The 23931-nt window shown below is 39.3% G+C and overlaps 1 protein-coding gene across 13 annotated transcripts in view; it reads left to right on the top strand.

The window, feature by feature from the left end:
- Window positions 1–23931, top strand: part of pcbp4 (poly(rC) binding protein 4) — a 204275-nt gene that overhangs the window by 174076 nt on the left and 6268 nt on the right. For 7 of the 13 annotated variants that reach the window (XM_017353108.4, XM_073936384.1, XM_009296478.5 and 4 more), the window contains 2 exon segments: window positions 4321–4376; window positions 20459–20628. In XM_017353108.4, coding sequence (XP_017208597.1) covers window positions 4321–4376; window positions 20459–20628 — 226 coding nt within the window. 13 annotated transcript variants of the gene reach the window in all.

Below are 23931 nucleotides of genomic sequence, written 5' to 3'. Positions count from 1 at the left end.
ATAAACCCCTGTGTGCCTTTTGGATCGTTTTTACGTGGGAAATACATCTGTTTTGCTTTACGGTTGTTCTAAAAGTTTTAAAACTGTGTATAAATGTGCCTACATAGTATTATCATAAGACATATTTAAATAAGTGTATCGCTCGCGTGCACACAGCCTGCTTACCTCAAATAAATAATATAAAATAAAATAAATGATCAACAAATGAATCTTTCTCGACAGCCTTTACAAGTGAAGGAATTATCTGCACACAATCTGAATTCCCAATTAGAATAATACTACAAACTATAAAATACTATTCATGAAAATACCTAAATAACAGACAAATCCAAATGTCCAACACAAGCGTGCTGCGGTCCAGGCCAGATCAGCTCGATGACGTATAATGTCTCCGACACCGCCTGTAGTCCCATTTAGCAACTTGATAGCAACTGTCTTTTTATAGAAGCATTACAGATTTAAAAATTCAAGAGTGTGCTGTAACTGATGTGTTTTATGTCGTAGAACAAAACGTGAAAGTATTTTGAGTTTGTGTCAGCCACGAACCTTATTTAAGCGATTTTACTGAAACCCCATTGAAAAAACCCATTGACTTTGGGACGAGGGAAGCGGAACTGCTAAAATGCTAACTCGCTTCCGGGTTTTTGCATACCAATTGACGTCATAGTTCCTTTACTCTATTGTATACTCAGGATGAGAAGGAGAATTTGTAGCATAATGCTAATGATGGTTGTGAATCACAAATAGGCCTGTCGTCAAGCTAAGAGGCTATTGCAGTAGCTTACATTCAACAATATGTCTCCATCCAAAGACACCCGCTTCCAGTGTTATCACTCGATTGAATGGGCACTATCAACTGATAGAATATGGGCCAGTAGTGGCCTTCTGCGCCTACTAGTAGGCTTAGAAGGCTGTTATCATCCAACCACATGGTTAATCAGCTATACTGATAGAGAAAACTACAGATCTGTTTTTTTTTACAGTGCTGTGACGGTTGGGTTTAGGGTTGGGGTTGGGGTAGACGTTAATAAAATACAATTAATGGAAAATTTAATAAATAATTTTAATAATTATACACAGCCGAATGTGATCTACAGCTGATTAACCATAAGATGTGCTTTAACTGCAGACTGTCGGTATTTACATCCAAATCAGGCGAACGCTGTTGGAAATACAACTGTTTGCATATTTGCCTCCCATTTGTTAATGGACCAAAAGTAATTGGAAAGAATAATAATCATCAATTTTTTTTTTGCAAATCCTTTGCAGTCAATTACAGCCTGAAGCCTGGAGCACAGAGAAGCTGTGGTTTCATTGCTGGTGGTGCTCTGCCAGGCCTCTAATGTAACTGTCGTCAGTTCCTGCTTGTTCTTGGGGAATTTTCCCTTCAGTTTTGTCTTCAGAAAGTGAAATGCATACTCAATCAGATTCAGGTCAGGTGATTGACTTGGCCATTGCATAACATTCCACTTCTTTTCCTTCAAAAAATTTTTGTTTGCTTTTGCAGTAAGCTTTGAGTCATTCTCCATCTGCACTGTGAAGCGCCGTCCAATGAGTTCTGAAGTATTTGGCTAAATATTAGCAAAGAACATTGCCTGAAACACTTCAGAATTCATCCTGCTGCTTTAGTCAGCAACACATAATCAATTCATACAAGAGAACCAGTTTCACTGACATGCCCAAGCCATGGCACTACCACTACCATGCTTCACTGCTTAGGATCATGAGCAGTTCCTTTCCTTCTCCAAACTCTTCCCATCACTCTGGTACAAGTTGATCCTGGTCTCATCTGTCAAGAGGATGTTGTTACAGCACTGCGAAGGCTTTTTCAGAACTCTAATCTGGCCTTCCTGTGTTTGAGGCTCACCAATGGTTTACATCTTGTGGTGACCCCTCTGTATTCACTCTGGCGTAGTCTTCTCTTGATTGTTGATTCTGACACACATACACCTACCTCCTGGAGAGTGTTCTTGATCTGGCCAACTGTTGTGAAGGGTGTTTTCTTCATCAGTTCTTCAGTCCTCCACCACAGTTGTCTCCATGTTCTTCCGGGTCTTTTGTTGTTTCTGAGCACACTGGTGTGTTCTTTCTTTTTAAGAGTGTTCCACACAGTTGTTTTGGCCACGCCTGATATTTTTGCTCTCTCTCTCTCTCTCTCTCTGATGGGTTTGTTCTGTTTCTTCAGCCTAATTATGCCTTGCTTAACAGATAGTGACAGCTCTTTGGATCACATCTTGAGAGTTGACAGTAACATTCAAAATGTCAACAGCACACTTGGGATGAACTCTGGAGCTTTTATCTGCTCACTGTAATTGGGATAATGAGGGAATAACACACACCTGGCCATGGAACAGCTTAGAAGCCAACTGTCCAGTTACTTTTTGGTCCCTTAACAAGTGGGAGGCACATGTGCAGACTGTTGTAATTCCTACCGCGTTCACCTAATGTGGATGTAAATCCCCTTAAATTAAAGCTGACAGTCTGCAGTTAAAGCACATCTTGTCAGTTTAATTTCAAATCGATTGGGTTGGTGTATAGAGGCAAACATGTTAGAATTTTGTCAATGTCCAAATAGTTATGGACTTCACTGTATGTGCAGTTTGGCAACATTTGTTAATGCGATTTCCAATATGCACATAAAAAAAGGTGGAGGGAAGCATTACATAGTGTAACTTGAGTTTGTTATGAGAGTTTGTTAGTTGCACAGCCATTGGGTTTTGAGGTCAGAGGGTATCACTGAAAAGCACCTTGACCGAGCCGAAAAGCTCAGCTTTATTTATTTTTCCTTTTGAAAGAATGTAATCTGTGCAGAACCAACCTGATTTTCCAAAGTAAAGACCTGGGGCCTCATGTATCAACGCTGCGTACGCACAAAAACTTTGCGTACACCAGGTTTCACGCTCAGAATCGCTCACGTTTGGATTTACTAACAATGAACTGAACGTGGGAATGTGCGCAGCTCCACGGCAGCTTTATGGCTGGCGTACGCACATTTTTTGTGCGTGTCTGGTTTATTTCCATTGGCGACTCTTAGAGGCAGTTGTGTTAAATTCCTCTCTACAAAGTGTCTGAGCCTTGCAATGGCAGCTGTATGAGACGGGTTCATCTAGCAGGTATATAAGGTTTGCATACCATACAGTTGACCAGCTAAACATTAAAGCGCAATTTGCAGCGGTCGCCTGTTTTCCCAATGTAATCTGAGCTATCTACCGCACACACATTGCTATAAAGACACTATCTGAAGATGAATTTGCATGTATGAATCAGAAACATTTCCATTCAATAAATGTGCAAAAAAATATGATGCACAAACTTATTAATTATTCCTACTTGTCTTTCTCGTGATAAATAGTTGCCAAAATCTGATATGTAGCGGGGGAAAAATAAGAAAGAGTTTATCAGACGCTGGATTCGAACCAAGTTCATGCTCGAACGTGTCAAAACATATTGACCTGCGTCTTACGAGCTGCGCCACTGAGACTGTTAAGAGTACTGCAACATTTTACACCTATAAATCACACTATTTCTTTTTTAATTCACTCGGTGCGATGTTCAGACCCAACTGTGTTAACCGCATCAGCTAAACCAACTATTGTTAATTCCGGAGAACAAACTTGCAAATAACACCGCTTTTCTCTGGTCTACCTCCGAAAGGAGCACCTCCAATTCACATTCTGTTCAAAGTTTCTCTTTTTGCTTGCTTTTGTCTTTGCTTTTTCGTTGGGTTTTGCCAAAGTAGAGTCATTAGCATATTCATACGGGGGAGGAGGCAGGGAGGGGTTTTGTGCTCGTGCATGTTGCGCTCAGTTTCACGTTCATTCAGATGTACAAAAGAATATGCGTGAGATTCGGTGTACGCAGTGTTTCATACATCTGAATTTTTTTTCTGCGTACGCACATTTACAGCTTTGTGCGTACGCAATGTTTTAGTATGATATCCACGCAAGTCTTCGTACATGAGGCCCCTGGCTTTTATGTCAATCAGCTAAATAGGTAGTTGGTTAAATCAAACATGTTACAATTCTATTTGATACCACTGGTTCGATGCAACGATGCTAAGGCAAAGTCTACCAGAGTCAAATCAGTCTAAATTATTTCACTGTTCTTCCTTCGCATGTGAGGAAGAAAATGCACTGTGCTGACGGGAGACAATAGCATATCCTGAGATTACTTTCCTCCACATAAGGTCAAAAGAGCTTCGGTCAAATGTAGAACTCACTCACTGGAAAAAATAAAGGAAAATATAGAAGCAAACAAACTAGTGTACTGTACAGCGAATTCTCCTATGGTTTGTTAGCTTGGCACTCTTTTCTTTTCCAGCAGGCATCGAGTCCAGCTCCCAGACAGCATCACAAGAACTTCTCATTCCAAATGACGTAAGTGCTAAAACTTTTCTTTGCAAGCATCCTATTACTCATGATGCTAACTGATATTCTACATCAAGATTTGATTACGCCTCAGAAGATGTCGTATGGCTGTTTTAGAGTGTAGGAAAACCTGTTCGTAACTCGTTAACACATTTTTTAATTGCTCAGAGTGGTGTCAGGAACACAGTTTAACAAAAAAATAGGCCAGTTTATGTTCCATAGAGCACTGATTCCCAACCCTGTTCCTGAAGGGACACTAACAGTACATATTTTGGATGTCTCCCATATCTGACCCATCTGACTTTAGGTTTTGAAATCTCTTCTCATGTTCTGATGAGTTGATTCAGATGTGTTTGATTAGAGAGAGGTTGAAAATGTGTACTGATGTTGTGCCTAGAGGAAGAGGGTTGGGGAACCCTGCCTTAAAGAGTTAAAGAGGTAATTCCCCCCAAAAGAAAAATCTTCCGGAGACCTTTGTTAGTCTTTGTATCACAAATTAAAGGGCACATAGTTTACCCCTTTTTTATGATTTAATATTAATATTATGGTTCTTCTGAGTGTGCCAGTTTAGGTTCTGTTCACAGTTCAGATGTTTTTATTATAATGTGTTTAACAGTGTCATGTTGGGGGTGTTTACACAGTTTGCTGTTTAGGGGCGTATTGCTTCACTGTTTCGGCTTCCCGCCCTACGTAACAAGGGGGCGGAGCCAAGAGCTCCCACGCTCTGTGTTTGCAACAGACAAGCTGACAGTCAGAGGGAGAAGCTAAGCTATGCTAGGATGAGCATTCAGCCGTACATGTATGAGTCGGACACAGAGCAAGCAGAGAGTACAAAATCATGTGTTTTGTATAGTCTCGGTGTAAAAGTGCCGAGCTTGTACACCGAGACTAATAACCACACACACTGAATGAACTTAAGCTCAGCCGAGTGCATGCCGACAGAAACCCATGCAGCGCCGAGCCGCTGACCTGAATCTCGCTGCGTGCAGCCTGACAGAAACCCACGCAGCGCCGAGCCGCTGACCCGAAGCTCGCAAAAGGTACAAGCAATAATTCCGATTACAGCGATAATGTGGAGAATATTGATCTTGTGTTCAGCCCAATAAGCTTTTCATCCAAAAATAGAGCGCGGGTGTTCCTTTAGTGATATCGCTTTGACTCACACGCTGAAAATGGCGGACGTGATAAAAGAAACTGAGGATATGATCGTGACGCAAGGCTGTCAATCTATATTGGTGGGTGGGGGGACTGCTCTCCTATGTAAAGTTGCGGTCGGCCTGAAAACCGCTCCAATTGGTCCAACGTTTTTTTTTTGTAAAATTGAAAAAAAGTAGTGTGGGTGTTTATATCACCCCAATATGACGGTCTTTAAACTATATATACACACATGTCTGTCCAAACAGCTTGAAAATTAGATTTTTCACCATAGGTGCCCTTTAAGATATTTTAGGTGGAATCAGAGAGCTCTCATCTTCCATAGACTACAATAGTCAGAGGACTCTCAAAGTAAAAGGAACTAATAACATCAAAAATCAGCCCAAGGCAAGAGACATGGAGACATGGGGGAGATTGATTGACAATGGTCTACAGCCAATCAGGACACAGAACACAATGTGCTGTAAAAAAACATAGCATGTTAAATTGCATTAAAAAAAAATCTGCAAAACTGATGGCCGTGAAAGGTGCACCATGTTATAGCGATGGACCGATGTGCTTCCTTTGCGGTTCTTACTGTATTTTGCCCTTTCCCTCATTCATAATAATGCATATAAACCATCTTTGTTTATCTATAGTCTTTGATTACAGTCAACAGCACAACGTAGGGGCGAGCGAGCTTTCGGATTTCATCTAAAATACTTCATTTGTGTTCTGAAGATAAACGAAAGCCTCTGGGATTTGAGTGACATGAGTAATTAATAACATCAGTTTTATGTTTGGTGTGCACGAAACCGCTAAGTTGAGAGCACCACTCACGCTCCTCTTCGGCCATGCAGAAATCCTGCTTTATTCCAAAGGAATCGACTTCAGTCTTTTTCATCTGTCCACCCCCTGCTCTGCCAGAAGAGCTTCACAAGATCCAGTTCAATCCTGTCATGGCGTCTGACATGCTTAGCACTCCTCTGCTGTCAAAACAGAGCGGGGTAAATAAAGCCAGAGCCTTTTGTCGGAGCTCTAGGTTGTGGTGCAGACCGTCCACCCAAGAGGCCTACAGGACGTTCCCTTCATGCCTGCTGACCGGGGCTCCCTCTCGCCTCCATGTCTCCCTGAGATCACAGGATTAATCGGCCAGCTGTGGATTCTGACCATACTTAATACATAATTTCAGCTCCCATGCTTTTGTTATTTTAGGGCCTCATGTCAATCATGCTGTCATAATCCACGTTTGCCTGGAGTTTTAAAGCCAAGGCTGTTCATGTAAGAAGTTTCTCGTAAACTTTTCTCATTATTTTTTACTGTGCAGCAGTGAGTCCTGAGACCTGTATTGCTCCATGTTTTGTTTGAACGTTGTTGTACATAAAGTTGAGGGCAAAATTATTAACCCTCATGTGAAATTTGTATTCTTTAACAGAGAAAGGACAATTTCCCAGTAATTCCTTTTATATTATTTATTCTGGGAAAATGTTATTTATTTAATGTTGGCTTGAATAAAACCAGTTTTAACAAAAAAAACAAAAAAATCAATATTATTAGCACCCTTAAGTAATAAACATTCACCGGCCATTTTATTAGGTACACCTGTCCAACTGATTGTTAACACATCTGCTGCAGTTCAAAGCGAGCATCAGAATGGGCAAGAAAGGGGATTTAAGTGACTTTGAATGTGGAATGGTTGCCAGACGGGCTGCTCTGTGTATTTCAGAAACTGCTGAAATCTACTGGGATTTATCTCTAGGGTTTACAGAGAATGGTCCGACAAAGAGAAAATATCCAGTGAGCGGCAGTTCTGTGCAAATGACTTGTTGGTGCCAGAGGTCAGAGGAGAATGGCCAGACTGGTTCCAGCTGATAGAAAGGCAACAGTAACTCAAATAAGCACGCGTTATAACTGAGGTCTGCAGAAGAGCATCTCTGAACACACAACACATCCAACCTTGAGGGGGATGGGCTACAGCAGCAGAAGACCACACTGGGTGCCACTCCTGTCAGCTAAGAACAGGAAACTGAGGCCCCGTTTACACTAGTACGTTTTAGTTTTAAAACGGTGTTTTAGAATGAAAACGATCCGCGTCCACACTCGCGTTTTACCCAGCGTTTCTGAACTGCTCTCCGTCCACACCAAAACGCTAAAAACGCACATCACGTGACCACACAGACGCTCTCGGGCAAGCGCTGCAGCCCATCTACCCAGATGAGAGCTCTGCTAGTCGGACTTCTCATCAAGCATCTCCCGCTGGATCTAATCTCACTATATTTATTAAACGGGATATTTCATTTATCTTGTTGTCTTTATCTAACGACATATTCCCTGACTTTGGGCATTGGAATCTATTACTTGTTCTCAGGTAACGTGTTTTGGCTGAGCGCAAAGATAAGTTAATGATTAATGTAACCACGTACATTCTGTATATTGACTGATCGCTTGCCTTTATTTCCTATAATGTATAAACTTATTGTATGTTATACTTTTAAAATGGCCATTATCGATTCTTAAAACTGATACTCAGCAAAAGAGAGGGTGTGTTTCGTATTTTCACTGAAATTGAAAGGAGGCAGTTGTTATCGGCTCCGTTTTGTTATAAATATCCACACAGTGAAGATGATGCTCATATATGCAGCACGACGCCTCAACATGTCTGCTGTCTAAGTTGCTAATATTAAAATGAAAATAGGCAGTTCCTTAAATCATGTTTACATTTTATTGTTGAGAAAGTGAAACAACGAAGCCAGGGTGATGTGAATGAAGTTATAAAGTACACTGTTCCCTTTGAAGAATTACCCGTCTCCTCGGTATAGTCTGCTTTTCCATATCAAACTGAGAAGAAGAGACTGCAGCCATGATCAAACTTGCGAAGTCTGAACTTACACGGAGAAGATGCAGGACTGAACTGTGCGTGTTAGGCTACTTAATATTCAGGAAAAGCCCCAATCAGAGAGGCGAACGTCTGCAGCCCCGCCTCCGTTTTCAGATGTCTCCGTTTTCCATCATCCACACTGAGACGGAGCTGCAGCGTTTCAGAATGAAAACAGCCTCTCCAGCGTTTTCGAAACGCTCCGTTTTTGGCGCTCGAGAACTCCGGCGTAGTGCGGACGGTTGGCGTAACCGTAGCAAAACTTATGCGTTTTCAAACTAAAACGCATTAGTGTAAACGGGGCCTGAGGCTACACATCACACAGGCTCACCAAAACTGGACAATAGAAGATAGGAGAAACGTTGCCTGGTCTGATGAGTCTCCATTTCTGCTGCCACATTTGGATGGTCGGGTCAGAATTTGGCATCAACAACATGAAAACATGGATCCATCCTGCCTTTTATCAGCGGTACAGGCTGCTGGTGGTGTAATAGTGTGGGGGATGCTATTTAAAGGGTTAAGCCAGTTCTGAAGGCAAAAATAGGTCCCCAGTACTAGTAAGGTGTACCTAATAAAGTGGCCAGTGAGTGTATAATAGTCAACATTTGAATGGAATCAAAAAAAGTTTTTTCAAAACAGTCCCAAGACAAGAATGAGCATGATTTAGTAGTTTTAGGGCAACTTTCATGAAAGGTTTTGATCTTGGTCAAATGTTGACTGCTGTAATTTTTTGAACAAGCCATTGTTGTGTTTTGTGTCCAATGACTTCCATAATGACCCTACAGTAACTTGCCTAGTTAACCTAGACAAACCTTTAAATTGCCCTTAAACTGCATACTTGTCTCTAGCAAAAGGAATGAAAATGTGACTAGATCTACTCATTTGATATCCAACTGGACGTATTCATAGTGGGGAAAATACATTTTGAACACATCACCATTTTTCTCAGAAAACATATTTCTAAAGGTGCTGTTGACTTGAAATGTTCGCCAGATGCTGGTGACAACAAAACAAATCCATATATGCATAAAACAATATTAATTAGTTTACAAATGAAGTTATGTGTAATTAAATGGAATGACGCAGGGAAAAAGTGTTGAACACATGAAGAAAGGGAGGTGTAGTTGGGCAGTGAAAGCCCAGGCAGCAGTTGAAATCTCTTAGTAGTTCTTTATCAACCCTCTGCCCTTCCTCAGTGTAAATGAATATCAGCTGCTTCAGTCCAACATCAATATTAGGAGGAGGATGAAGATGAAACCAGGGTGGACATTTCAGCAAGACTCTAAAGCTTGGTTTATACTCGACGCGTCCACTAGTGCGCTTGAGCGTGCGCTGCAAATTTGACGTCATTGCAGTGTTAGCGGAAGTTTGCTTTGGGTGCGTGCGACATAATTTCGGCTGGCGGTTTTTGAGACTCGAGCGAGCTGTGTGCGCGTCGCCGGGTTTGAGTTGAGTTGAATGTGAATCACTTTAAAGAGATTTTGTCTGAAACAGGTACGCCTGTACAGACATCTTTATAATCTGTGATCATAGAGATTACCAGATGATCAATAATCCTTGGCTAGAAATTGCAATAGCCGTGGAAAATGATGAAAGTTTTTGTTGAAAAGTTTGGATAAACTTGAGGAATAAGTTTGTTTATGCCAAAAGAGGCCATGGCAAAAGTGGAGACCCGGGCACACAATTACAGAAATCTGTAATTTTTCCACCAGTCAAAGGTTTAACACTGATGTATTTGTTGCAATTTTTAATTGAAAACAATTTAATAGTTACAAAATAGAAAAGAAAGGAATATTTAATATCTGTTTACAATATACCGATGGCCTGTTTTTCTAGGCTTTATTGGTGATAATGGTCAGGATTGTTGGAGAATTATTGCCTTTTTAGCATAAGTATAGGACAGAAACTAGCCAGACAGTAATGTGTGAATTGTGGAGTGAGCTAAATCTAAACAAACATCTGTATTTTTTAGTAAGTTTACCTTTTTTGCTTTATTCTTAATATATATTAGAGCAACTCATGTTCTCGTCATTAATATTTTAATCCACTTTAAAAGTTAAAACTGTCCGAGAAATTAACAAAAACAAGTGATGCAACAAAGTTTGATTTAAAAAAAAAAATCTTGAATGGTTATAAAAATGCGTATAATCATTAAAATTATTCATAAAAACAATAAAAATAATTTGTTTAAAAATATTGAATGGTATTAATGATATGTCAAAGTTCCGGAAACTTCCTACTTCTACATCTATCCGTCTGATTTTACGGTGGGTTTCTTTTGACCGCCCCCTGTCGTTTTAAAGAATATCACAACGGCGAATGCGGCAGGTATAAAAGCCACGTCTGTTTCGCAAGGTGCGTGCGCAGTCAGCGGATGTGCGCAATGTGGCGCCAGGTGAAAGTATAAATCCAGCTTCAGATGCTCTTATAGAAAGAAAATCAAGCTGTAGAATGGCCCAGCCAATCACCTGATCTCAATCCAATAGAAAAAAAACAGAATAAAGTATAGATTTGATAGACAAGACCCACCGAAGCATCAAGATTTTAAAACTCTGTTGAAGTCTGTTAGAAACTCACAGCTGAGCAATGCATGAGGCTTCATTCTCCATATGAGAGGCATCTTTAAGCTGCAGCACCAAAAAAGCCTTTATATAAAGTATGAAACACATTTTAGTAGTTCAGAGCTTTCTCCTTCTTTCGTTCTATCTTAAATGCACATCATTTTGTCAGATATTTTTTGTTTTATTTTATATTTATGCTTATATTGTTTGGGTTTTTAACAAAATCTGCTCCAATACCGTCAGCAACTCCCACAAAAAAAACACATGAGGTCTTTAATACTTCCCCCCACTGTATGTATCCTCTACTGTATGTGAAGTACTTCTTACTCTGCGCTGTTTATCTGTCTAAATATTGTATCAGTGACGATAAATACCACATCAGCATTTCTTGAGCACAAATTGAGTGAGTGAATTATCTAAAGTAACCCTGTACAAGCGAAATCTCCCACCACCTTGATGCGCGCTAACAAAGACTCAGCTCTTATCAAATTGACACTATAGCTGCGGATAAAACCTGACTTCCTGAATGCATTCATTAGCTGCTAGACCTCATTTCTCAACCTCGCGATAAACTTCAAAGAAGCTTTGCCCGTTTCTCCGATCAAGTGCTAATTTAGCATGCTTGTACATTCATATGCCTGCATAAAGCCATAAACAGGGCGAATGGAAGCATGTATTATTGAAATTCCCTCACAGCGATGTAATTCCAAGGCAAGGCGACATCAAACAGACATCAAACGGCTGGCAGACTAAGTTGTTTATCATTCGCAATCAGGTTTCTCTCTATAGAGGAGCAGTTGCAGTTTCTCCATACTGAAGCATCCCCCCCTATATCGCCTGAAACACCTCACGATTAGATTGGGAGCAGATCCGTGCTAGAGAGCAGTGGCAGCGGATTCGGCTGGGATTATAATTCAGACCTGTACTGTTTAGATATTTGCCTTGCGAGAAGTGCACGAGACTGTCGGTGACACCAGTTTTAGCTGGTAGGCAGTGTTGGGAGTAAAGGCTTGAGGAACACGTCTTTGCTTCTAAAAACACAAGAGTCAGCACTCAGGTTTAGTTTGAGAAAAGCACATCATACAATGGCACGGTGACTCAGTGGTTAGCACAGTTGCCTCCAGCAAGAACATCACTAGTTCAAGTCCCGGCTGGGTCAGTTGGCATTTCTGTGTAAGTCTGCATGTTCTCCCTGTGTCCGCGTGGGTTTCCTCTGGGTGCTGTGGTTTCAGTCCAAACACATGAGCTATAGTGGAATTGATTAACAAAATTATGCATGAGTGTAGTGTGTATGGATGTTTCCCAATACTGGGTTGCAGCTACAAGGGCATCTGCTGTGTAAAACATATACGGGAATAGTTGGTGGTTCATTCCACTGTGGTGAAATATAGACTAAGCCGAAGGAAAAAAAGAATGAATGAAAACGCACATCATTAAGCATAAGCATGAAACCCGGTGCCATTTTAGCACCGGAACTTTTGTAACCGAAATGTACCGGATTAAATCAGCAAATTAATTTTGGTGCCTAATTTCATGGTGCCTACTTATCCTGCGACAAGAACGTAAGAAGCATCAAGGGGTGCATCAAAGACACACAGAGGTACACGTTGTCACACCATCTCTAACATTTAATTCTGAAAAACTTCGATGTGATCAACTGGCGATGTGATGTTTGTTCTTGTTGCTTAGGAAACGGATAGACACAACGCACGCAGTACAGCGTATTCGGTGAGCGAAAGCGACTCTCTTCTGATCAACACGCATGTTCGCGTTCATCAAATTTGCTTAAACTAAGCATTCTAAAGCGTATTTTACAAGCAATGACTCTGACACTGCAACATTAAGCTTTACAAAAGTTGCGCGTAAGGAGAAACACGTCAAACTTAATGACACATTTGAGGGCTCAAAGGCAGAGAAATGCACCGTCTTTGACATAATCTGGCACTTTCAATGAGTACTGTACGTACATGGACACCAATGCTCCGATTTTAATATGATTTAGACAATACTCTGATTTAGAGTCTAGACTACCATGTAAACAGTGATTTTTGATAACCTTAAAAGGACCACAGGCATCTGCGTTGCGAAATGCAGAGGTTTTTTTTCTGTCCATTTAGCGTGCGGTATCAAATTCCATTAAAAGAGCACTCTTCCACCAGTCCCTTTGTCAACAAGCTTGGCCCCCCCCTAAATTTGGATGCGTATTTTTGTGTCAAAACGCCACGAAGAAGCGAGATCAGTCAGTGACAGTGCTGCGCACATTAGCCTAGTTTTCCGCTTTGTCAAAGGTTGACGCCAAAATTGAAACAGGTAATAGTGATTTTAACACTTAGTATGGGAAGTCCTCGGCTGTGCAGGCACCATTATTAATCAGAAATGTAGTGTACATAGTTTTACGTGCAGTATTGAATTTACAAACAGTTGGCAAAGACCAAAGAACGGATGTAACACATTGATCAAATGTAATTTTCAGTCATGCTCATGTAAAAGTCATATTCAACTTAGTTTTGCTTCATTTATTTATTTTTGATTTTCATCTTTAACACATGATTTATTTACAACTCATTTTTAAACATAAAAGTTTAACTAATTTCTAATATCTTCTTTTTTATCTTCCCCATGGTGACAGACAGTGCATTACATTCTACTAGTTATATATAACATTTAAAAGATTTTGTCAAACAAAAGATTTTTCTAGAGTCATCCACCCTAATTTTGTGGCTCAGAAGTATCAGTTCAGGCACCGTTTTGGCACCGGTACCGTTTTAAAAGTAGCGATTTTGCACTTAGCATTTAGCATTTCCGTATCGTAATATCCCCAATTACCTGACCCTAAGCATGACTGTATCCGGACACAGCGCATGAGCGCCTGTAATCAGAAGCTTGTAACAGTTGTCCCACTTCAAAGCTTTTCTGATTGATCCACTGCTTTAGAACTGACAGTAATGAGCCCCACTGCATTTGAGGATCTTTTAACTTTAATGTAAGCATTAGCTGTGACTGTTTTTATTCTGTATTGTGTTGTAGTTCCCAGAAAAATGGAACATTAAAATGAGTAAACAGTGGCTTGTTTTTTTTCTACTGCGAGCTGAATGAATGCAGTAAAGTAGGCGTGTCCTTCAGAAAGATAGAGGAAAGGGTATTGGGAGAGTTCTTACAATCTTATGGCTCGTTTGCACTGACTGGTACAGTACGGTACAGTTCGGGTCGGTACAGGTCACCTTTATCAGGCTTGCGTTTCCACTACCAAGGGTACCCCTTTTGGTGGGGGTGGTGTATGACAAAGTTTCAGTCGACGTCATTTTCGCTCGAGAAAATGTCTGCAATAAAGCTGCACAGGTCGTTCACATATCATATAAAAGGCACTTCTCACAAAACAGATGCTTTACACACATAAATACTTGTGTATAAATGTTTATTACTAACTTTTCTATGAACATGAGTTGATTATAACTGCAGATCAATGACGGTGTGAGATAGCCTACTGTAACATCTGTAATTATATTAAATAAATAAATAAATGAACATATATAAACACATACAGACCCTTACCGTCTCCGATATGTTACCAACTACAGAAGAACTACACAAAGCAGACATTTTGTGATTAATTGGGTTCAAAACAACACAAAGTATAGCTTACAGTCAGTGAAAACCTCTCATCTGTGTCTGTAATCTTCAGCAGCACATGTCATGTAGCCTCTATTAGAGTCATTCCATCATTCCCAGTTCATATTAGTCCAAAATGTGATAATAAAGATTAAAACAAGGCAGTTTGTTCACGTTTGCTTAAGAAATAACGTGCTCCTTGGCTTCGCCTTTTTTTTCTGCGCTCCACTCTCGCGTTTGTCCTTTGCTTTCTGAATGTGTTACTCTCGCGTTTGTCAGCTTCTCATAGGATCGGGTTTCCAAAGCTTGTCAATAATCAAGCGCACGTTATTATTATCAGCTCAAAAAGTTTGTTATTTCAGTTAGAGACGTGCGGCGAGCGCAAGAAAGAAAGCGAAACCACTCAGGCTTCAGACTGGCTTGTAAAAAACTACGCGGCACTGGGTAAATCTGCTCTTCTCCATGGCTTTGTGGCTGTTTATCAAGACAACGACAGGGTTTGTTTGAGCCCGGATCGACCATGGCTGCATATATATATATAATTCCGCTGTAATCTCTCGCTGTGTATTTCAAACATGGCGGGTCCTTTGTTTACATTCTGGCATGTTGAGTCAACGAATGACGCATCTCTGTTAACCAATAGTGTTCAGCTGCGCGTGTAGCTCCACCTTTTGGGACCCTTTCTGCAGTTTGGGACCCTTTCGAAAGGGTGTCGAAAAAGTGGTACGGTACGGTCGGTACGCCATTTGACAGTGGAAACGGCCATAAAAGCGTACCAAACCGAACCGTACCGTACCACTCAGTGGAAACGGGCCTTAACAGACTCCGACTCCTCCTCACCATTTCTGTTTGTTGTCGTAGCGCTGTCCAACACACGTAGTGCCTGACAGTTGGAGGGTGTGTGGTTAAGTTTGTTAGCCACGCCCAATAGCTCAGACAGATATGAGAATTTAACTTAAAACAAACAAGACGCGCATTTTCAAGATTTAATAAAAGATTTTAATGTCAAAAGACTTGAACACATCTGTTAAGCGCGAATCTGCAATAAAAAAAACAATAGAAAACTAGTACATTGAAAAGAAGAAATGCATTCTGTGTGAACGGCCCTTAACCCATTGTAAGGTGATTACAGTAGTTAATTACTTTTAGCTATAGTACTATACTGCATTACTAAAGTGTTTTTTTTTGTGTTTGTTTTTGTATTGATATGACTACAATTTCGGTAATGAAATTTTAAACAACGCATTTTAACCTAAAAAGCTTTTTTAAAAAATGCATTAACACCATGAGACATTCACGCGGCACACACCAGTGAGTAAGGTAATCGGTGAGCAAAATAGTATGTTTGTTTACGGTTGCTGGAATTATCACATGATTTTACAAAGCAAAAATCCAGCAAAATCTCTGTCAAATCCTGCAATCACCAGGTAAGCTATTCAATATGGCTGCTTGTTCAACCTACTTATTTAAAATAATCTGAAACTACACAATTCTTAAGGTTTTTAGGGTCAGTTTAATCACTATATGTTAAATCCACACAAATTTGTAAATACGATAAAGTTAACTCAGTCCATTTGTATTGGAACGACATGGAGCAGCGCGGTGGCACAATGGGTAGCACAATCGCCTTACAGTAAGAAGGTCGCTGGTTTGAGCCTCGGCTAGGTCAGTTGGTGTTTCTATTTGGAGTTTGCTTGTTCTCCCCGTATTGGCGTGGGTTTCCTCTGGATGCTCCGGTTTTCCGTCCAAACACATGCGCTATAGGGGAACTGGGTAAGCTAAGGTGTCCGTAGTGTATGTGTGTGAATGAGTGTGTTTGGGTGTTTCCCAGTGATGGGTTGCAGCTGAAAGGGCATGTGCTGCGTGAAGCATATGCTGGATAAGGTGGTGGTTCATTCCGCTGTGGCGACCCCATATTAATAAAGGGACTAAGCCGAAAAGAAAATTAATGAAGGAATGTATTAGTGTGTGTGTGTGCGAATGAGTGTGTATGGGTGTTTGCCAGTACTGGGTTGCTGCTGTAGGGCCATCCATTGAGTAAAACATTTGCCGGAATAATTGGCGGTTCTTTCCACTGTGGTGACCACTGAAATAGAGACTTAGCTGCAGTAAAACGAATAACTGAATGAACTTAAAAGCAGTGTAAGGCATTCAAATTCTCAGAGCAAGTAATATTGTAATGTAACTAATTACGTGACAGTATCTAGAAACTAATTGCTCAGCTCCGCTGGCAGGAGATGTGTCCTCGCTTCCCAGATTTCAGATTTAAAGCCTAAAGAAGAAGATTCGCCTAAAATAGAGCCATCTCCAGCTCGGATTGGGAGCATGTACCTGTCTCTTGCATTGGACAGATCTGACCCATAGCTTGAGGCATGATTCCAGTGGAAAGAAAGAAAGAAATCGATAAAACAGAGCTAACCAAAGTTTTGAGTTGTGTTGTTGAATGTTGGAGGAGGTTGTGTGGGAGTCTAACGCTTCGCTTCTTAAGGACGGATAATTGAAAGAGGTTTTTTAAAAATGAAGGATGTCATATGTGGCGCAGTGCTCGCCGGAATCTTCTACGTCAGGGTGGCAGCGAGACCTGGCGGTATACGAGCACTTAGCCACAATCAGCTGAGCCATTAATAGCCGCCGGGCACCAGGGAGAGAGCGCTGTGACAAATCAGGAGCTTTGACGTCCGTATGACTCGTGAGGAAAGGAATGCTTTGTGGAGCAATTCTTGCCCACATAATCCAACTCAAAGTGAGGGGTGGGGGCTGGGATGCAGAGGATGACAAAAGACAAGCTGCCAGTCATTTGAATGATAAACAGTCAAGTCAAGTCGTCTCAGTAGGTGTCACTTCACTTTATCAGTGTCCAGGCGTGACAACAAACCCATAAGGTCACCCAACCCCCTGGATCCTTTAAGATGTGGACACCGTCCACACGAGGTGTAGTAGCTGCTTGGGTCATTTGAGTTCATGCTGTGACTTTTGGTTTGCTGCACACTGGGCTTTCTAGGCTTTTTCTTTTTTGATTAATTGCTCAAGTTTTTATCACGGTATGCAATATATTATCACGATATTGACCTAAGCTGAAAAAAATTACTATAAAAGGTATAATAACATGTTTTATAACTTACTTTAACTCTCTTAAGGTATTGCCTTCCATTTAATAGATGCACTCTCCTTCCCTTTTTAATTTATTTCGTAGTAATTTAATTTGTTTGTTTTATCTAATGCTATTTTATACTGTTTAATTGTAAATATTTTATTTCAACATTGACAATGTATCTGAACATTTGATTGTGATATTTGGTTTAATTCTCTGTACACTCATTACTCTTGTTTCCATTTTTCTTTTCCTCTTTTATTATTATCATTATTATTATTATTTGTATTAATATTTCTCTTTTTTATTATATATATATATATATATATATATATATATATATATATATATATAGTTATTATTATTATTATTTATTATATATCTCTTTTGTAAAAAAAGAAAAAGATAATGATATGTAACTATCTTGATGTAGTGTTTGTTTATTCATAATAAACAATTTAAACATAAAAGGTATAATAACCAAAAATTACTTTCACACTGGCGATGCACTGTAAAAAATAAACATTATTTTACAGGTAATTTTCTTTGCAGAATTGTCCAGTGTTTTCATTATACAGTAAAATAGCTTTTGTTTTCAACATATGTTCTGTAAAAAAAAGTCTAACATTAAATTCACAGTTATTGCTTGTATTTTGGCATTACGGTTTTGTACTTTTTTTTTAAAGGAAATTTTTGTATTAAGTAACGCGTAATTTTACATTAATATTCGCAGATTATTCCTGTAAAAATAAGGAAACACCACCTTGATGCGTGCTAACAAAGACAAGTAACTCTAATCTAATGAAGCACCTCACGAGGTGTTGTGAGACCACAACATTAGTGGCTAAGCAGGTGATAACCTGAGCTCTGCTACCAAAGGAGGAGACTAAGATCCATTGTTAAATTAATTTGATAAAAATAGGTAATACTTTACAAAAAGGTTCATTAGTTAATGCATTTACTAACATGAACTAATCATGAACAACACATGTACAGCATTTATTAATCATAACTGAACATTTACTAATGCATTATTAACAACCAAGTCCATGCTTGTTGACATTAGTTAATGCACCATGAGTTAACATGAACTAACAATGAACTACTGTATTTTCATCAACTAACGTTAACTAATATGAACAAATACAGTGGTAAATGCATTGTTCATTGTTTGTTCATGTTAGTAAATGCATTAATTAACATTAACTAATGAACCTTATTGTAAAGTGTGACCAAATTGTGCAACATTTTCACGCTAGAGAGCATGTTTTATGTGTGAATGTAGCTGCTATGATATGCTGCAACGACTCCTTTAAATACAAGATCAATGTAGCAAATTTTGATGCTCTCGCCGCCGGAGCTCAAGGCAGACCACTTTGTTGCCAGGGTTTTGTTGCTTTGTTGCCACTTTTGACGCTCTCAAAATGTTGCGCACTGCCTTCGGTGTAAACGCACAGTAATTTGTTTGTTTAAATTTAGCCTATGTAAATAGTTTGCAACTTGTATCTTAAAAAAGTTGCACTGCACTGCACTGCCAACACTGAAAATGTTGGGTTCCACACAGTTCCTTCATGTCATCCCAACACAAATCGATTAAGTTAATCTAATGTTTTTTTTGTTTTTGTTTTTTGTTTTTTTACAATTTTAAGGTAATTGAACATAAAACAATTAAGTTGTCCCCAAAAATGCAAAAAAAAATGTGTTGTTTCAGGTCATTTTAAATAAGTAGTTTAAACCCCTAGGGCTTGGTGGCCACATACGTGGACAGCACATTTTATCTCTTTAGTGGCTATTAAAAAAAACTTTGAATGTTTTAAATGTTACAGACATGCAGTGTCATCCTGCAACTGTTTTGCAGCACATGAAATGTCCCATACCCAATTTTTAACTGTCCAAAACGGGAAAAGAATGTTGTTTTTACTCTCTGATAGTCAAAACATGTTTAAAAATAATCTATGTTACATATGCATTAAAAACAGACAGAAAAAAAAGTGTTTTATGTATATTCGCACCACAAGTCCACATATATGGACATCATTTTTCTCTAAAAGTACATCATATCAAAAGAAGATACTTGTGTTTTTTATTTCTCTTTGCTATTTGGGTTTATTGAAACCTAATTAGAATAAAAACCTATGTAAAAAACACATTGGGCCTTAAGAGGTTAACAAGTAACACAAATATACATTTTTGAGTGAATACAACAAACAGAATATTCTTAAATAGCACTCTAAAGTTTCAATAATTAATAATATTCATGTTTTGGTTTTTTTAAATACCCACAATGTTGTCTTGATATCTTGTATTTTGGAATATTGGCATATGTCCGCTGCATGCTGACGCTGCCACACTAAGATGAATTAGTTCCCCACCTGTTGTTGGTTTAAACTGACCGCCTGGATCAGCAGAACTATTCGCATGGTTTGTGCTTGTGTTTCAGATGTGTTTTGTTTAGTAAGTTGCATATAAAAGTTAAGTTTCAAAACCGCCTACATTTTGTCAACCCACCCATGCCCTTTTTACCCACACAATCAAATTCAAAATTGCCAAATCTGGCAACCCTGAAAGTGACCTAAATGCCACATCCGTCCGACATCGGACATTGCCTGGCGTTGAGTTCTGACGTCAACCTGATTTTCTTTCTAAACAAAATGTAATGTCCCACGACGTTGGGGTACAATGTTAATGGGATGTCATGTCGACCTCCTGTGTCTGCTGAGTAGTTAATTTGGATGTTTAGAAATTCCCAAGAATCCCTGACTGTACTTGTGTCCCCCAGAAGCATATTTATTAATGTGATTGTTTTGCGCTTTCCCTACAGCTGATTGGTTCAATAATCGGCAGACAGGGTACAAAAATCAACGAGATCCGCCAAGTTTCCGGGGCTCAGATCAAGATCGGCAGTCAGCTGGACAGCACTAGTGACCGACACGTCACCATCACAGGCTCCCCAATCAGCATCAACTTGGCCCAGTATCTAATCACATCCTGGTAAGCACTGGACGCCATCCCATCATAACAGATTCCGAGCGTTTGCACTTGACCCACTCCATGTGTTTATGTGGCATATTGTACATCACAAATCTGTAGAGGACCTTGAAGTTGACAAAACCTCTGAGAATATTGAGTCAGGGGTCTCTTCAGTCCACAGTTTGCAGACCCAAAAACAAAAAGAGCACTCTTGAGCAAAGGCACAACTACAAAGCAGGAAGATGTGGCGGAAAGAAGCCAGGCTGAGGGATTAATTGGCCAAGTTTCAAGCCAGAAGCTTGTTAGAGCTTAAAGGCAGAGCATTTTTGGCTGCCTCATAGACAGACTGTAATTTTCTCCCGCGAGATCTATGCGGCTGCAATTTGATCAAATGTTGTGTCAGGCAAGAAAGCTTTAAATTCCCGACAGCTCTTCTTAGTCAACACAAAATTTCATTTGCTAATGTAGGAAAATTAATAGTTCTGTTCTTCACGCAGTCTACGGAAAACGATCGCCGCGTACTTGTAAAGTCAGCTCTATTAACTTAATGAACAGTTTGCTAAACACTTGTAATAAATCCAAACCATTCGAAGATTTTATAGTTCTTTTTATGTAACAATACCAAACAATTAAAGTAGGGCTGTGCGATATGGCAAATAGATATACACCATTAAAAAAATCTATTAATTAAGTCTTTTTTATTTATTTATGGTGGTGAATTGCATTATGGGTGACTTTCATTGATATTTTAGTAGTTTGAAGTAATATAATGTATAATAAAAAATATATAGCGAAATAAGTCTGTAAAATAACAGTAAATGTGCTGCAGTTTATAAGGTGTTTGTAGCGTAATGCACAACACCAACACAGACAATACAGCACTGTACACTATTAAAACATTAATGAAAGTCACTTCTTCAAAGTTTTCAAGGTTCAAAAACATAAATAGATAAAAAAATAAAAACCTGAACCACAAAATATGGAAAACTGCTAATTTATGGATGTTTTACACTTACCGGCCACTTTATTAGGTCCACCTCACTAGAACCTTTTGCCTGTAGAACTGCCTTAATCCTTCATGGCAGAGATTCAACAAGCTACTGGAAATATTAACATGATAGCATCATGCTGTTGCTGCAGATTATGCCATCCAATCTCCCGTTCCACCACATCCCAAATGTCCCAAAAGTGCTCTATTGGATTGAGATCTGGTGACTGTGGAGCCCATTTGAGTACAGTGAACTCATTGTCATCAGAGATGCTCCTCTGACTTCTTGTATCCACAAGGCATTTGCGCCCACAGAACTGCCGCTCACTGAATATTTCCTCTTTGTCGGCTTATTCTCTGTAAACCCTAGTGATGGTAGTGCGTGAAAAACCCAGTAGATCGGCAGTTTTCTGAAATAAAGCAGCCCGTCTTGCACCAACAACCATGCCACGTTCAAAGTCACTTAAACCCCCTTTCTTCCTCATTCTGATGCTCGCTTTAAACTGCAGCAGATTGTCTTGACCTTGTCTACATGCCTAAATGCATTGAGTTGCTGCCATGTGATTGGCTGATTAGACATTTGCGTTACCAATGAATTGGACGGGTGTACCTAATACAGTGGCCGTTATATATATCACAGTATATATAATCCTTACTGTAAAAATAAAGTTCATTCAAATGATATTTTATTTCTATTTATTTACTTAACTTCAGAGCAAATGCTTGATTAAAAATGCAGAGATATAAAATAAATATGAATAAAATATAAAACACTATTATTTAATAATTACAGGTTCAGCAAAAAAAAATATTGCTAAATAAAATGCAAAATGTAAACGTTATACTTTCTAGAGTACAACTTTCTCATGATGCTGTTATCCAATAGCATTTCTTTCTGCATCACCATAATGACGTTTAAAATTGTTCTCTTATAAATAATAGAGCATGATATGAAACAATTAGTACTTATACTGTGGACCAACGCATATTCATTAACAAATAATAACGAGAAAACATAATTAGACGCCGCTCCAAATGAGCAGCTTCAGTTGTTTCGTTTTTCCCTGGCTGGCGAAGAAATTAGCATGTCTAACAGATGCAGTGTCATGTTCAAAGTTATATATCAATTCTTCTAGCGTGTTATGAGTCAGCAAGTCTACAAGAGTGCAATAATTGGGTCTTGAATGAAATATTTATGCTCGTCTCAGGTGTGTTCAACAAGCAGACCGGTGCAGAATGTCAAACTCAGAGAAGCCCCTCATTACTTGACTTGATAGAGCTCACTCAGGCTCCCTGCATGGATAACTACTCTGTTGGTTTTTACGATATTTTGGAAACGTTTTTTGTGTTGTTGTTTTTTTTTGCTTCTGCCTTAATATTATTGATTTTTAGTGGTTTCTCATTAGTTGAATTACATATAAGTTTGGTTTTTTGCCAAGACATGGCAACAAAATGCAAAAAGCAATCCCAGAGCAACCCAAGGCACTCCAGCATCAGATTATTTCCTTAACCCTTTCACACGTATAATCACACCAGTGTGATAAGAAAGTTCAAAGCGCATGTCATCAACTGCTAAATTTAAACAAATTCATTTCCCTGGGCGACCATCTTTGACTCGGGCATTCTGTCTAAATGGGGAAACATCAAATTCTCCAAAACTGTTTACGAAGCTTACAATTACATTACATATTTAGAATCATTAAAAAAATTAAACAACAACTGTCGAATCAAACAAAATCTGTGTATTTTCAGGTTGCCCGAGCTAATGCGCACTCGAAAAGAACAACATCACGACACCAACCTCATTTATGGCCGTTCTAATGCTTCGTCTGATCACGATGTTCTTCTGAAGTAATTCACAACCTGGTCTTGATGGCGAATCTCCTCCATAAATGACATCTACTTTTTGATTACAAATTTTTTAGAGTAGTTTCTGTCATGTGATGTGCGTTTGACAGGACGGACTGTACCTCACGTTCGTTTCGTACGATTACAAATCCAGAGAACTTTTGTTTTCAAGTGTAATTGGTTATTTAAAAGAAGAGATTTCAAGCTTTATGTGGCTATATTTCGTACAATCACACCGGTGTGATAAGAAAGTTTAAAGCGTATGTCATCAACTAAAGCGCATGTCATCAACTGCTAAGAATAAACAGTCACTTGAAGGCAAGTCATTTCACTCAGCAGCCATCTTTGACATGCCTCTCGGGCAGTATGCTCGAGCATTATGTCTGAATGGGGAAACATCAAATTCTACAAAACTGTTTACGAAGCTTACAATTACATTGCATATTTGGAATCACCAATAAAATTAAACAACAACTGTCTCATAAGAT

Source organism: Danio rerio, chromosome 22 (assembly GCF_049306965.1).
Source record: "Danio rerio strain Tuebingen ecotype United States chromosome 22, GRCz12tu, whole genome shotgun sequence".
Taxonomy (NCBI): Eukaryota; Metazoa; Chordata; class Actinopteri; order Cypriniformes; family Danionidae; genus Danio; species Danio rerio.
This window is presented reverse-complemented; position numbering and strand designations above follow the sequence as displayed.